General features: G+C 41.7%; 1 protein-coding gene across 3 annotated transcripts in view; it reads right to left on the bottom strand.

Moving 5' to 3' along the window:
• The window catches only part of robo4 (roundabout, axon guidance receptor, homolog 4 (Drosophila)), a 51,966-nt gene that overhangs the window by 10,972 nt on the left and 23,623 nt on the right, over window positions 1-17,371 (bottom strand). For all 3 annotated transcript variants that reach the window (XM_032533824.1, XM_032533826.1, XM_032533827.1), the window contains 13 exons: window positions 16,370-16,490; window positions 15,082-15,220; window positions 14,355-14,482; window positions 13,180-13,295; window positions 12,861-13,092; window positions 12,599-12,720; window positions 11,535-11,706; window positions 9,736-9,933; window positions 8,228-8,270; window positions 7,958-8,070; window positions 6,618-6,941; window positions 4,590-4,694; window positions 3,697-3,844 (listed from right to left, as the gene is read on the bottom strand). In XM_032533824.1, the coding sequence (XP_032389715.1) occupies window positions 3,697-3,844; window positions 4,590-4,694; window positions 6,618-6,941; window positions 7,958-8,070; window positions 8,228-8,270; window positions 9,736-9,933; window positions 11,535-11,706; window positions 12,599-12,720; window positions 12,861-13,092; window positions 13,180-13,295; window positions 14,355-14,482; window positions 15,082-15,220; window positions 16,370-16,490 (1,961 nt within the window). The remainder of the gene's footprint in view (window positions 1-3,696; window positions 3,845-4,589; window positions 4,695-6,617; window positions 6,942-7,957; window positions 8,071-8,227; window positions 8,271-9,735; window positions 9,934-11,534; window positions 11,707-12,598; window positions 12,721-12,860; window positions 13,093-13,179; window positions 13,296-14,354; window positions 14,483-15,081; window positions 15,221-16,369; window positions 16,491-17,371) is intronic.

Genomic DNA, 17,371 nt, shown 5'->3' with positions numbered 1-17,371 from the left:
GTGTGTGTGTGTGGTCAATTCCTTCCAATGAATTAAGAAACCAAGGGTTTTTTGGTTCTCTCTCTTTCTCTCTCTCTCTCTCTCTCTCTCTCTCTCTCTCTCTCTCCTCTTCCCCATACACCTACAGCACAATGGACAGCGTCGCTATCCATGGTGCTGAAACAACACCTAAGTCTGCAAATAATGAATAAGAACTTTTTGTTATTTTTGTGTAAGGGGTTGTGTAAAGGTTCTGTGAAATTCCTGCATAAATGGGAACAGCTCCGCCTGCTGGTGTCATCTTAACATTGAGCCGCAGTGCTAAAAGTGACAAATTCTGAGGAATCTACAGCAGAACTCCTGATAACTGCTAACTGATATATAGTCACTGATATATTTTTCATAGCTTTGTACTACTTCAATTACTGTACTGCAGCGTGACAATTCTGTAATTAGCCATAATGTGATAAGACTAGAACAGATCCCTTTATTTATGTGGACAGATTATTGATTAGTTATCTGATGCGCTCCGGTCTTGTTTTCTTTTTTTCAGTGATGACTGGTAAGTCACAAGTTAAACACTGCAGAGACATTATTAGCCAAAATGTTTTAAAGCCTACCAGACAACGTTTTCTTTTACTGTATTTTTGTTGGGATGCAGTTTAGTTGAGTTAGTTTAGTTAGATGGATGCCGTTAGTCTGGCATCGAGTGAGTCATTCATTTTGAGCTCAGAGCTGAATGCTACATTTAGCTTATTTTGCATAACTTCTGACGCTTTTCCTCCGTCTGACTCACTCACTTTACGTTGTATAGGGCTTTTTGTGTCTCTGTCCATGACGTCAACGTGCTTGCCCTGATTCGGTCTGGTTTCCAAATGTGCAGGTAGCTGTTATTAAATATGATGTTGACTTTTATGTGGAAAATGTACAATGTTAATGTAGGAGCTGTATTCCATTGTCGAAGACACTGTAGCCTACTATTTCATATACTGTGTTTTTATACACTAGAAATGCTTTTTAGGAGTTATTTAATTTATTTGACATTTTACTGTGAAATAGACAAAGCATTGTGTAACATGTATTGTTATACTTTCGTTAAAATAATACTAATCATTCCACTAAGCGATCACAGTGAGCGAGTTTAACCCTCGTGTTTTCTTCCCGTCAAAATTGAAAGTCAACGCTTTTGTTGACGCTTTTTTAATCAATGTTTTTAACTTTTTCTTACGTTTTCATCCCTTTTTTCAACACTTTTTTCAATGTTTGTCACTTTTTTTTATGTTTAACACTAACTTATTAACTTTAGTTTTACAATAATTTTTGGGATTTATTCATCTTCTCCTTTTTAGGAAATTACACCTAATGTTTGAGTTAGAAAAGCAGAAATTAGGAATTATTTTGACCAAAATGAAAGGAATGGATGTTGATGGATAATCACAGACTGGAATATGTCAACTTTTACTCAACACTATCTCAAAACCACTTCAATTTCTTTCTCCAAATGCTATATAATTGAATAAAGACACCCCAAAATTAATGGGAGTAGAGATTTGTTCTTGCCAAAGAGCGTTGTGTGGAATCAATCTTGTTATTTTGGGGAATTAAAAAGAACACTGATTTCGGAAAATGGGTCTATTTGATCCAAGGACAACATGAGGGTTAATGAAGAAAGAGCAGAACTCTCTGTCCACCAACGATGGACAGCGGTGGCTTCGTTTGGACATCGTGGACAGTGGTCTCCTGAAGTGGACACCTCCCAGCGTTATCCTTTACACGGCGAAAAGGACTCTAGGTCTGCTCTGGTTTTTTGTTGTCATTTTGGGTTAGTTTTCTTTTGTTAGTTGATCTGTTTTTTTCATTCTCTCTACTCTTGTTTTAGACTGTAGTCTCAATGAGCGATGCAACAACACTTGATTTGGCAGATGCACTCCTTCTACAACTTCAAGACGGAGTTCAAACGTGACGGAGAGATTTAATGTCCACTCCGTCCACCTTCATGCGTAAATGTGCACAGCGTCTCTCTTACAGGGGAACACAGCTCTCTGTTAGCTTCACTTTTAGAGAATGTAATTTCCTCGTTTTCTCCCTGCATATTTCCTTGGATTAGGACGGCACCAAGATCTTGGTTGCAGCTGTCGCCGTGGTCCTCCTGAACTACACCCTGCTGCGTCCTGCTATGTCCAGCTATGCCCTGCTGCGCCACGCTACACACTACTGTGTACATACTACCACTACTGCCATTTTTTAGTCACTGTTCCATTTTCTTTATTGTGACTACTATTCCCACTGTGCATCACACCCCCAAACGGCACCGTCAGACACCGCCGACCAAGAGCCTGGGTCTGGCCGAGGTTTCTTCCTAAAAGGGAGATTTTCCTCTCCACTGTCGCACAGTACTTGCTCTTGGGGGAATTACTAGAGTTGTTGGGACTTTGTAAATTATAGAGTGTGGTCTAGACCTACTCTATCTGCAAAATGACTCGAGATAACTCTTATGATTTGATGCTATAAATAAAATTGAATTGAATTGTTAAAGATGCCTACACTTGGAACCCATGCACTATTAATCACAATGTCCGTGTGTGTGTGTGTGTGTGCATGTGTGTGTGTGTGTGTGTGTGTGCGTGTGTCACCGGCTTTACCAGTTTATGTTTGGCCTTTTGCATGGCTCTTCTGCAAATACTGTATGTATGAGAGCTGCAGTGATGACTGTGTTAACCCGGTCTGTTAGCTGGTATTTGAAATGCGTGCGGTGGGATAATGCAGAGTTATTGTGTTCTATTGGTAACATTAGTGCAAAAAAAAACAAAAAACATGACTCAATCTCTCTCTCTTGGTTGCTCACTCTCTGGCTGAGTGGGACTAGAGGAGGTCGCGGTTCTTGTGCGTGCTGCGAAATGGAATCCTGCCGGTTTCACTGCACAGCTGCATTACGTTTCAATTCAATTCAATTCAATTTTATTCATAGTATCAATTCATAACAAGAGTTATCCAAGACACTTTACAAATAGAGTAGGTCTAGACCACACTCCAGAATTTACAAGGACCCAACAGTTCTAGTAGTTCCCTCCAGAGCAAGCAACAGTGCGACAGTGGCGAGGAAAAACTTCCTTTTAGGAAGAAACCTGGGACAGACCCAGGCTCTTGGTAGGCGGCGTCTGACGGGCCGGTTGGGGTTAAAATACAGTGTGGCAATAAAAGTCACAAAAAATAGTAGTTTGTGGCATAGCAGGGCACTGTGCGGCATTACAAGGCACAGCAGGACTTAGCAGGGCACCGCGGAGCGTAGCAGGATGTAACGGGGCATCGCAGGACGTGTAGCGGGACCATGGCGACAGCTGCTATCATGATTTTGGAGCCTCCCTGATCCGAGGAAACATGCTGGGGGAAAAAGAACCTAAGTACTCCGGGGAATGACTCCCCGGAGCTAGGTTAGCAACAAGCATTTCTGGGACATGGGTGCACACAAAATGGGAAGATAGAAAGATAGAAGAGAGGAGATGAGAGAGGAGCTCAGTGTGTCGAAGGAACTGGACATTTGTATTTGAGTGGGAAGAGAAGACCTTTTCTTCTTCTTTGTGCTGGAGTTGGCTGAACTTTCAACGCCCTTTGTGTCCCGCATTAAATGCTAAACTGCACTTTCTCACTCTCCACTCGCCTAATTAAGCCTAAAGGTGGATCTCGTACGTAGGAACATTACGTGGATGTGTCTCTTACCCTTCATCTGAGGTGAGGCTGTGTGACTCCATGGTGTCGTCTATGGGCACTGGTGGAGGGGGGGGGAGCATGTCCACTAGGTGTAAAGATGCAGAGTAATGCAGCAGGCGAGGGCAGCCAGCGACTTTGTCACACTCTGGGTATCCACCTGGGCAAAAACATAGTTAGATGTTGTTAGAAGTTGGAGTTTACCTCCATGTCTGTCCAGATTCACATAAAGTATGTGGTGAAGAGTGTGAAGGAATTAAAAAAAAAAAACTAGATGCTTCACACACATCCAGCAGCAGAAAAGATCTGAACAATCACCTCAGTTTCGAGATTACTGTCACCAACTCAGTATCTGACCAAATGACGGCCATAAAAGTGGTTTTGCAGAACATTATGATGTCACAGTGAAGTGGCCTTTGACCTTTTTGGACATAAAATGTCATCACAATTTGTTTTGCTACATTTCACTACTTCACTACTTTAATCCTATTAGACATTTGTGTGAATTGTTGTCATAACTGGCGTTGCTTGAGTTATGGTCACAGTCATCTAGTCAGTTCATTGTCCAAGTCAATAGGTTTGCCAAATCAGAATTTATTCCATCCATGAGGGCCTGAGATTTCACGTTCAAAAGAACAAGACAGACGGATGGACGGAAAACCCAAAACGTTCAAAAATACAACCATAAGAAACAGACAATTAAAAAAGACAATTGAGGAAAAATTGATTTCTTATATCTACCACTATTGTTTCAAATGTGTGTGGTTTAAGAATAACTACACTTTAAATTCAAGATAACAGGGCAGTTTTCAGAGTCCAAACATGTCTCTCTGTCTCTCTCTCAGTCTTATTAGGGACATAAGGAGCTGGTCTATGGACAACTAGAACGATGGCTTGTGTCATACCGTGCCGGCCCGACGGTATGTGACTGAGTCTCTGTTTGTAGACGCTGGAGGGTAAAGCCTGCTTCCAGGTCGGCAATATGGGGACGCTGTTCACTGCGTGCAACTCTGTGGGAAAACAAATACGTTACTCCCGGACACATTACCCAATATTCTATTAAACGTCATAGCCAGAGCTGTATGACTCTCTGCATTCACATCATTATACAACACGCTGACATATTGTATCAGGAGTTGAGTTTACATGGTGTGCGGATAAAAACAAAGGACGACTGGTGCGTTCACATGCATATCATGAACTTGGTTATAACCCGGTTAACAGACCTTTACAACTCCTTTAGTTACCAAGGGGTTCATGCATGTACAGTGGCTTGAGAAAGTTTACACACCCATGCTAAAATTGATTAAAAAGAGGAATTAAAAACATATTTTGGAAATTGATCTTAATGCCTTAATTCAAAATTAAAAAAGGACACCAATTTTCTTTGTGAATGAATACTGTATTGTAAATAACTAAATATTCTTCCTTAAAATACAGTGGGCATAAGTATACACCCCTCTATGATAAAATACAGTGGGCATAAGTATACACCCCTCTATGATAAAATACAGGGGGCACATAAGCTACACCCCCCTATGTTAAAATACAGGGGGAAAGTATACACCCCCTAGTATTAAATACAGTGGGCATAAGTATAACCCCCTCTATGATAAAATACAGGGGGAAAGTATAAACCCCCTATGATAAAATACAGGGGGCATAAGTATACACCCCCCCTATGTTAAAATACAGGGGGGATAAGTATACACCCCCTATGTTAAAATACAGGGGGCATAAGCAACCCTTCTATGATAAAATACGGAGGCATAGGTATACACACCCCCTATGTTAAATACAGGGGGCATAGTATACCCCCCTATGTAAAATACGGGGGATAAGTATACACACTCCTATGTTAAATTCCCATAGAGGCAGGCCCATTTTATTTTTAAAGGCCAGTTATTTCATGGATCCAGATACTGCTCTGATGAGTTCCCTCAGCCTTTGGAATAAAAGACCCCCCCCCCCCCCAAAAAAAAAATCATCACATACCCTTAACGTAATAGAGATAGCAATGGGAAACTTTCCATGAAATCATCTCTCAGTGCAAATCAAACCAGCTATTAGTCTAACTGAAATAACACCATGCCAATCTCTAGTATAGTAAAGGGTTAGGGATGATGGGGGGGGGGGGTATTTAATTCCTAAGGCCAAGGGAACTTCATCAGGATGCATAGTGTCCTGGAACCATGAAATAACTGGCCTTTAAAAATAAAAATGGGAATTTAACATAGGGGGGTGTATACTTATGCCCACTGTATTTTAAGGAAGAACATTTATTTATTTACAATACATTATTCATTCACAAAGAAAATTGGTGTCTTTAAAAGGATGGATTTTCTTCATTTTTTTGAATTAAGGCGTTGAGATCAATTTCCAAAAGATGTTTTTTGATTCCTATTTTTAATCAACTTTAGCCTGGGTGTGTGAACTTTCTCAAGCCGCTGTGTACACCTTCACTGGGATAAGCTCGGCTTGACCCGGAATTAGAAGAGAGCAGTTGGAAGCAACAGCACCAGAAACAACAGCACTTTTCAAACAAGATAAATTATCGAACACTTGGTAAGAACGACATCATTTGCAGTGAGCAACAACAAAAGCTTTACACCTTCACACCCACCGAGGACTCTGACATGGCAAGTCTCAAGAAGACCCACGTCTACCTTTATTTCATTTCATTTCCATTCCCCGATTGTTATTTTGACAAAGGCCAACCAGAAGATAAAAAAAGCCTTGTTCTGACCAGAGCGCCACCACCTGTACCAGGAGTAGAGTTACTCCCGTCATTCTTACCATTCTTCCCCGCTAATATATACAGGCAGAACTGGCATAACCCGGTAATTCTCTGAACCGCATGGGTAGACCATACCCTGGTTATTCCTGTAGTAGTGGTATTAACATCACATTGCCAACCATGTGCCACTGCTCACCTTGCTTGCTGTAGTTTTTTTCCCATGACTCCCTCAGCACGCCCATCTTGGGCTGGGGACGTATGGCCTGTTTCCATGGTAACGCCGCCCGGCCACCGAGGGGCGAGGTCTTTGCGACGGGCTGAGGGAATATCTGGATGGTCTCAGCTCCTTGCTGGTGGGCCAGACCATGAGGCATTTTCGGGCGCCGCCCGGGACTGTTGAAGGTCTTGAGGCCGCTGCCCATCAGGTCCACGTAAAATGTCCCGTAAACGCCGCAGCTGTCGGTCACAATGGGGACAGCGGCGTCCACACAGCTGGGATCCTTCCAGGACACAGGGAGGCCTGGTGAGACACAGATGAATATGTAATGACACGCCAGGGTAGGGCTGCAACTAACCACTATTGTCATTGTTGTTTGGTCTACAAAATGTCAGAAAATTGTGAAAAATGTAGATCAGTATTTCCCAAAGCCAAGAGGACGTCCTCAAATGTCTTGTTTTGTCCCCAACTCAAAGATATTCAGTTACAGAGGAGAGAATAAACTAGAAGATATTCATATTTAACAAGTTGACATCAAAGAATTCCTCTTCTTTCATCAAAAATGACTCAAACCGATTAATCGATTATCAATATACAGTATTTGGCGATTCATTTAATCGTTGACAACTAATTGATTGATCTACTGATATTTGCTGCTCTATTCCAGGGGATATTTATCAGAAATTGTGAAATATGGAACAGTCAGTGTCTTTCACATCTCTAGTACAGTTCATTTGGAAGAATATATATATATATATATAATATATATAAAAGACAATATTGCCATTTTGTTCTGGTCTTTTCCGTTTTAACACTGGCTTATTATAAACCAATGATGAGAATTGAGTCGTTTGGACTGACAGGGGACTCACTGATTGGACAGTTTTGATCATGTCATCCTGCATCATCAGCTACACGGACCCAGGTTGGGCAAATCCAATCCTGGAGACTGACATCAAATCATGCAGCACATCACTGCAGATTTAGTTATCTTTCCATATGTGCGGAGAGCACCATCTAGTGGACTCAGAAAATAAAAATGAGCTCACACCTTGTGCCTTCTGTTTTAACCGCTTATGGAAAATTGCACTCACATGCTGATGTGCAGTGGTGTTACCATGGTTACCAACTCATCTTGTTTAACTATAGGCTATACATTGCTCACACAGCTGACGATGAAGCAGATTCATTTTTTGTCCAAAGTCTAACAACATAACTAAATGTCCCATTTTACATTCATATAGAGGTTTAGCATGTGTGTGAGGACCAATTCAGCCAGTAATCATTTGAATACTATTCATATACCAATGGCTACTCACTGGCGCCCCTGATCCCTGGGTGTTTCTGGCCTTGGGCCCATAAGTCCTGGTACTTGTGGTTGAAGGAGGGTCTCCAGGCTCCAGAGGCCCACGGAGAGTCTGGACCTGCCATCCTGCACACGAGCCAGCAAAGGGGAAGCATATGATGATTGAGTAGTTTGAGTATTGCCTTTCTAGTACAAATACTAATTAGTCAATTAGTTCCATCGGAATTAAAATTATAAAAGCTAAAACTATAAAGATAAGTGCTTCTACTGTGCACTACTCTACCTGTGTTTTATGATAAGATCTTCACTGGCTGGTCTTTGCAAACCTAAGAAAGAAACATACACAAAAGGTATACAATTACAAAGTTATGCAGTAGTGAAGGAGGTATTTAGATCATTGCTTTACTTAAGAAAAAGTCCATAAGTATCATCAAAAAAATGTAAAAGTATACATTGTACAGCAAACTGTTCCCTGTCAGTGTTTTCCTCTTCTATCTGATGTTTCTGGATTTATATTCCTGCTGCATTCCTGTGTACAGTGTGTAGAATTTTATCTATATTATCTTCAACCATTTTAGGCCAAGACCCCTTAGTTGAAAGAGAGACAGAGCAGGGACCCCCTTCTACATACTGTATATTGTACAAACATTTGTGTTAAACTGGGACAGATGGATGAAAATGGATGTATGGATATACAGTAATATACTGTTTTAAAGATTATGTTTTAATGTGAAACATACCCGCTGAAGGCAAAGTAAGTGTTTAAGGTAAACTGTATTTGTGGATGGCTACCATACCGGCTACCTTACTCAGTAAGCGTATCACCAACGTTGTGTGAAATGAATGTTTATTTTTTTGTACAAATAGGCCGATTCATCTTTGTTTATAATCTGTTGGATTAATTGTATTGTATATTATCAGACATATTTTAATTCAAAAACAAACTGTCATATAATGACATTTGCATATTTACATATGGTTGACGGTGAATCTGTGTGACCTTTTGCACATCCCTCAAATATTTTTTGCGCATCCCGCCCTAATCCATGCAACCTGTTAAGTTACATGCGTTATTTCTTTTCCATCAGTTATGCAGTATTGCACACGCTCACTAAATCGTACCTGCACTGCTGTCATATTTGTGTCCTATCTGTTTTCTCGGACTATTCCATTTGCACAAACGGATTGCAGATTCTGTACTACACTCAGTATTTATATTTGATCTGTGTAGACTCTTTGTTGTATGTTGTGTTTTTATAGTTTGCATATTTAACATGTAACTTCATGTTGTCTCGCATGTTTTATGCTTTTGTCTTGGCCAGGTCGTCGTTGCAAATGAAAAAATGAGAGAGAGAAACGTGAATGAGAAATGTTCTCAATCGGCTTACCTGGTTAAATAAAGGTTAAAATATATATACATATATATACTGTATACTGTGTATATATACACACACACACACACACAAACATATATATACACACACACATATATATATATACTGTATATATAAATGTATAAATATATTTATATAAACAGTAAATATACCGTATATTTTTTTAACCTTTCTTTTAGCCTGTCACTTTAAATACTAATTACTACATGCTACTTCATGCTTTTGCATGCATGACGTCATACATGAATTTTTTATTTGATATTTGTGTTTAAATGTTTTTTTTTTTGTAAGCACAGGACTAAATCAAATTATAATAAATAGCAAAAAATCGAATTCCCAGTAAGTGCTACTGATCTGGGCAATCTTTTCTGATTCTGATTCTGATTCTGCTATATACCTTTAGCCCTGCCGTGTCCTGGTATCAGCTGGCCTGTCCTGCCGTGGCGCCTGAAGAGGTACACGGCTGCGACCATCAGAAGGCACCACAGGATGGCACCGACGCTGCCGATCAACACCGGGTCCTGCAGCAGGGCTAGGACCCAGGACAGATCCCGCATCTGGCTGTCTGACCCGGGGGGACCGCCTTTTTGTAGGTCTGAGAAGCAAATAGAGAGCAGAGGAAATCAAATGTGAAGTTATGATAGCGTCTCTTCTGTAATGTGGGTGGATTACACACTGCATTTGAGGTGTGCACTAATTAAGAAATGAAACCCTGTAAAGCCCACAGTTATACACACATCATCTTGATCTATCCTTGAAAAATGTAACATTTACATAGTCAATTTGATCGTTTATACTCGCAATGCTATTGGATAGTAAATGTGTTTATGGGTCCGACCAAGTGGCCATGAATTCACTCGATCTGCAAACTTTGCAGGATGTGATTGATGACATCCACAATTGAGAGAGGGTTTTTGGAATGAGATGACACTGATGGAAGTGACGAAGCGCAAGATGAAGATACCGGTGATGTGGACAAAGACTGCCCAGCTGGTGATTATGTGGACATCGAGTCCCTCAGCATCCTCTAGTCTCGCATTGCCAGGGTCTAGCTAGTCCAAACAGCATCCCGGGATGGGAGAAAATTGTGCTCTGGTGTATTGGCATTTCTTTAAACCAATCACAATTGTCTTGGGCGGAGCTAAGCCCCAGTCACAATGACGAGGCATCTGCAAATTAGCCTAGGGAGGGAACAAGTGTACGTTCAAAAGTAGTTTTAGTCGTGCGACAGAAAACTCAGATTGGACAGATAGTCTAGCTAGCTGTCTGGATTTACCCTGCAGAGATCTGAGGAGCAGTTAACCATAGTCCTCAGAAATCCGCCAGAGGTTAGAACACCAACAAAAGGCCTCTGGCTGCCCACTGCCCCTGTGTAGGCCTATAGAGTGGGTTAAATGAAGAAGACAAATTTTGGTTCTCTCTCTCGAATGTTCAGAAATAAAAATCAGGCACCTTTAACCAAAGGCACCATGCCAGGGATGGCCATCGCTGGCTGACAGTTCTTATCAGATACAGATTTTTTCGGGTCCGGATATAAGCGATGATGCAAACACCGTTGGAGTACTTCCATATCTTTTGTCAGAACAGCAGACCTGAATCACTGCATCATTGCATGTTTGCACATGAACATTTTTTCATTTATAAATGACTATTAAACAAATATGACTGTTATTGTGATTCATGATATATACTGTTACAGGGCTAAGTAAGCAATCAACCCTGCAAAGGAACCTTTTGTTGCTTTGTATATTTGTGAGTAACAGATACAGAAATTTTGCTCCCAACTAGGGCCGACGTTGCAATATTACAACATTTCCATAACAAATTACAGCAATGTAAGAAAGATTTGAAAACCCCTGTGATATCTGTAACAGAGGCCGGCAACAATATCTGAAAGGTAAAAAAAAAATGTCATCGAATTTTGGACGCTAACTTGATGCCATCAGTGAAAAAGCTGAAGTTAAAGAGAGGATGGCTTCTACAAATGGATAACGATCCTAAACACACCTCAAAATTCACGGTGGATAACATCAAGAGGCGTAAACTGAAGGTTTTGCCATGGCCTTCACAATCTCCTGACGTCAACATAATTGAAAATCTATGGATAGACCTTAAAAGAGCAGTGCGTGACAGACAGCCCAAAAATCTCAAAGAACTAGAAGACTTTTGGAAGGAAGAATGGGCCCTTTTGCTCACCAATGACAAATCCATGAGGGTCACTCAGCACTCCTACTCCAGCGCCGTTGACAGCTGCTATGGTGATCCAGTACCGTTGCCCGGGACTCAGAGCAGATATATCAAGGTTGTGTTGGCCACCATCCACTGTCCAGTTTTGGTACTGCTGCTCCTCAGACTCCACACACCACACCTGGAGACACAGTTTCCAACAAGTACTACAGCTCTCACAGTACTCTGTGCACACAGGTACATGTATTGTAAGGGTTTATGTTTTCTAGATGTAGTTCTAAAAACATACTAGATGCAGGGTTATGTATGTTGTGTATTGCAAGCGTGGTAGCCCCCGGGCCTAAGTCTCTGGCTATTATTTTTTTTGTACTGTGTCTGTTTTTAAAGCGTAACTTTTTGATATTATGAACGTCCGTTACATTCAAGCCATTGCCAAAGGAGTTGCTACAAATCTAATTAAGACTATTAGCTCCACACAACTCTCTCTGGATTTCTCAGTATGGCTATGTTATAGCTATAACTATATCTGGCTACATACTTTGCCGCGCAGAAACTCAAGTGAAGATGATGACCTCTTCTGAAGAGTCCATCATGTTTTTTTAATCCTCCATGTCCTCCTTGGCTACTGGCAACTGCGTGGAGGAGGAGAAGGGGCGATCTGCGGTCACAGAAGGCTTGTATCATGTCTATGCACCGACAGATTTGTTGTCATTATTTAGAATTCCTCATGGGGGCATTATAGTTTTTTTTAATTACAGTTGAACTACAGTTGCAGTGGAGCTGCTTGGTTGGAAACTTAAACGTAGTCACATTTTCAAATCTCCAGTTAGTTTTTAGCACTGACTCACTGTAGTGCCCTATGGTATCTGTTTTTAGCCTTTTTTAATTTGTCTATTTTGCCATTCCTTCCATGATTCTGTTATCACAGAATCTGTTGGGCTCTACATTAATGCTGCCGTCAGTCTGGTCCTGGCCCGATAAGGGCAAAAAAAACCACTTGGCACCGGTTTTTACAAGTTTTCTGGTGGGAAACCCTGAGATGTGAGTGTCAGGATGTGTTCTCCAGTGGTTACCTGGTAACCCTGTATGATACCGTTGTGGGTCTCATGAGGAGGAGGCTCCCAGCTCAAATGGACGGTGTTATTCTGCTCCCGGCTCACTGTTATGGACACAGCCAGTGGAGAGGCACTGGGCACTGTATACAGAGGGTGGAGAGATTACGGTTATTTTGTAAACACGGCTGAATACTGCACATTCAAGTTCAATAAAACACATGGAAGGATAAAGAAAGCAAAAGAAAGGACACACATGTTCTTGAATCAACCCATTCCTCACCTGTCTCAGGGACTCTGAGGTGTCGAGTGTTGCTCTCCCTCCCATACAAGTTGCTGCCGTAGGGACGGACTTTGAACTCGTACTTGTAGCCTCTCTTTAAGGGGCCCACTGGGACCTGGAAGTTGGGCAGAGTCACCTTCTTTGCGGCCCAGTCTGAGCTGGCAGGGAGCAGAGCGCGATAGAGAACCTCGAAGCCATCCAGGTAATGAGGCTGGGCGGGCAGCGACTGGAGCTGCTCACAGAGGAAACAAAAACATGGATCGTCCACCTGAGATACTCAAGGCGTTGTGTGAAACTCTCTGATTCAGCTCGCCCATACCTTCCATTGTACTTGTGAGATATTCGACCCGGGGGCCATGATTGTGACATTTTCCAGAGCAACTCGCAGCGCTGACAGCTCTTTGTGGAGGTCTCTCTGTGTGGTGCTGATAGCCTCTGGAAAGTATATAGAGTATAATATATTGCTCACAAAAATATTGTAAACAGACAATGTGTGGCTATGCATCACTTCCATGCAGGTAGTGTGGAAGTAGCACCTCTTCGCTTACACTTACTGTAGTAAAACTGAATTAGTTTACAGTATACGGCATCCTTCTGCCACACAGCATTAATCATATTACTGGTATAGTCAGCTCCTACCTCAAAACTGTAATGTGAAAAAAGAAGCTCAGCCAGCATCGCGACAAAACTGTCAAGTGAAAAACAGCCTGTGATGCAAGACAACAGGCTCGTTGGAGGTGAACTGCGCCTCGCCTGTAAAGTGGACGAGAGCAGGCGGCAGCAGCAGCAGGGGGCGGGGACAAAAAGCTGCGGTAAAGTCGGACAGTTTCCAGCCGATTCCAGCCGCCTTCAGGCTGGACAGGAAGTGGCAGAATCACTGTGAGGATATTCCGAATTAATAAAATGTTATCAGACCCACATATCAGCTTGTACACAGTCTCCAGTTGTTTTAATTATGACAGAGTAGTTCTACCTGCGATCTGTTGCTGATTTTAATTAACAACAGACTGTAGATGATCTGTGATCTGAACGGATTTAGTCTCTCTGACTTCTAAACGTTACTATCAGCCACACGTGTTCTGTACAGAATATGACTTTAAATCAATATATAACAACAACATTAACAAACTATAACTATAACAAATAGCAGTTAAAATCCCTTCAATTCAAAAACAATAAAAAGTTTATATAAAAGGTCATCACGTAGAGTTGATTGTGAACCAATCAGCTGTTAAATGAGAGACTGGGCGTTTCCCAGCATGCCCTGGGTACGCCTGGGTCTTGGTAGTCGGTGATAAGCAACTGTGCTGCCTGCGTCTCAGAACTGCAGCCGCCTTGCTCTCGTGAGATTATTGTTGCCTACGTGTGCATGACGTCAGAGCGAGTCTGGATGAAGTCAGACAAAAATCTACCCAGCATGCAACGGGCGGTGATCGATTCTGCACAGACCTGGCTCATCTCGAACAAACTTACTTTGTTCAGACACGATCTTACCCTCAACTAGCAGCTGTGCGCTGGCGGTGACCACGCCTACATCGTTGACAGCAGAGCAGGTGTACTTCCCAGCATCCTGGGCTGTCACATAGTGGATCTGGAGAGTCTGGTCTGGGTTTACGAGATACCTAGACACACATTCAGAGCAGTTAGTTTTCACATGTGATCTCGTAAAGGTAATTTAGCAGATATTGACTTGGTTCCAAGCTCCGAGGAAACTTAATGACAGGCTAAAGTAAAATACCCTTAATGTATGGAAATATGTAATTGGACGTGTTTGAGCCGTTAGTTAGAAGCTAAGGCTCAATTTTCCAGTTCAATAGGTGCAGGCTACCTGTCAAACCAGAAAAATCTGAAGAAAAAATCTCTTTTTTTCAGTGCTGCCCCCTTTTTGTTGATGACTGAGATTTCTTTTGTTGATTGGTCACTTTTTTAAATACTTTTTTCATGCTGAATGATTTGTTTCTAAGAAACCTCTCTGGTAAACACAAGATCTAAAGTGCTGCTTTGGCATGATTCTTTGTAAAGAAACTCAGAACTGTTGATAAATCAACTATTCAAGTAGTTGATAAATTCATATAGTAATTAAGTTGACAAGAATCCCTTTAGTCGACTACAGCCTTATGTATTTAATTTAATTTGAATTTCTATAGGAATAAGAAATAGGAATAGTAAGTTAGCACTGTCTTTGTTTTCTGTTCATAAATCAATCTTGATCAGGTGTTACCTGCCGTTGGGCAGCGGCCCCTGCTCACTGCTCCAGACCACAGCAGGGGGGGGGTCACCTTTAGCTTGGCAGTAGAACTGGGCAGACTCCCCCACTCTCACAGACACGTTTTCCGGCTTCAGCACCAACACAGGCTTGGCTGCAGCACAAGAGAAGGGAAACTCAGTACTGACTGGACTGTACGGTGTACTGTTCAGTACAAGGTCCTGTATGGTACGATGTACTGTACTGGACTGTATGTTACGGTGTACTGCATTATACAGTACTGTATACTGTTAAGTACACTGTCCTGTACGGTACAGTACAATGTGACGTACTGTACTGGACTGGATTGTATGGTATGTTGTACTATACGGTATACTGTTCAGTACAATGTCCTGTATGGTACGATGTACTGTACTGTACTGGACTGTATGGTAAGGTGTACTGCACTATACAGTACCGCATACTGTTCAGTATACTGTCCCATACAGTACAGTACAATGTGGTGTACTATACTGGACTGGACTGTATGTTACTGGACTGTATGTTACGGTGTACTGCATTATACAGTACAGTACAATGTGGTGTACTATACTGGACTGGACTGTATGTTACTGGACTGTATGTTACGGTGTACTGCATTATACAGTACAGTACAATGTGGTGTACTATACTGGACTGGACTGTATGTTACTGGACTGTATGTTACGGTGTACTGCATTATACAGTACAGTACAATGTGGTGTACTATACTGGACTGGACTGTATGTTACTGGACTGTATGTTACGGTGTACTGCATTATACAGTACAGTACAATGTGGTGTACTATACTGGACTGGACTGTATGTTACTGGACTGTATGTTACGGTGTACTGCATTATACAGTACCATATACTGTTCAGTACACTGTCCTGTACGATACAGTACAATGTGATGTACTGTACTGGACTGTATGGTAAGGTGTACTGTACGAATGTATGTTTGGTACAATGTACTGCACTGTACAGTACCGTACAGTACAGTACATTGTATGTACTGTATGTGTACTGTACTAGGATGTACTGCACCGTACAGTACAGTACATTACTGTACTGTACAGTACTGTACTGCACTGTACGGTGCTGTACTGGTGTGCGATGCGGTGTATTGCACTGTGCGGTACAGTACAGTACCATAATGTATGGTACTGTACTGTACCGCACAGTGCATAATGTATGGTACTGTACTGTACCTGTGTGTACTTTTCTTTGCATTAAAAACATGGGGCTGAATTCCAAACTGCTAAAGCAGTGAATGCTGTCTCACCCAGCACAGACAGCCGAGCCGCCCTGCTCTGCCTCACCCCCGCAGTGTTGCTGGCCTCACACACATACGCTCCCGAGTGTTTCCTCTCAGCAGGAGCGATGATAAGCTTCCCACTCAGCACCTGCAACACCAGTCCGGTGCAGACGGGACGGAGAAGACACGCGGGACGTCACAGACAGTAGATGACAGACATACACTCCTAATGTGATGTGTAGAGTAGGTCCTGTATATGTTCCTTTGCTTGGTGACACAGCAGTGGACTTTCACTCCTGTCCCATCCCACTCCAGAAAAAGACTCCTCCTCCATCCTGCTATTGTGTTTTTTTGCAGTAGAACTTCATATTTTTTAGATACCTTTTGTCATTATGATTCATTTTGCTGTCCTGGAATTGACTCCAATCCTACTGGAATCTCACAGAAATTCCGGGACCCACAGTATTCCCGAAGAAATGCCTCTAGTCAAAAAAAAAAGTTTCTTCTCTGACACTGAAAATATAAAAAGTTGTGGTGGATTTTAAAGAATCTCTCTCTAATTCGCCCCACAAAGCGAGGGTGTCAAACTAAAGAAAAATCCCTGTTTGAATAAGAGCTGATAATTTTGTTGTGTTTACAATCGTCCTATGACTATTAATCAGTGTCAAACCATATGACTATTTCTATGAACATTAGGTCAGTTGTTGAAATGACTATAGTCATTTATCATTAATTAGGCACAGAATGCACAGAGTAAGCATTGGAGATCAAAATGGTCAGCATTCTATGCTGTTGCATCATATTACTCTCAAATACAACTTTACACATTGTGTAAATCCCTGCATGGGATTACATAACACATAACCTGTCACACATGACATGTAATGTAGTGTAACAAATATATTAGATACATAATAGGCATGTGGTGTGGTTATAAACATATTCAGATGAATAGACGTAGGCTATATGGGGAACAATGGAATTTCCTCATAATTTAGAGGTGAGGATATCATAGTAGATTGTTGTATG

This window comes from Etheostoma spectabile, chromosome 13, assembly GCF_008692095.1.
Source record: "Etheostoma spectabile isolate EspeVRDwgs_2016 chromosome 13, UIUC_Espe_1.0, whole genome shotgun sequence".
Taxonomy (NCBI): Eukaryota; Metazoa; Chordata; class Actinopteri; order Perciformes; family Percidae; genus Etheostoma; species Etheostoma spectabile.
This window is presented reverse-complemented; position numbering and strand designations above follow the sequence as displayed.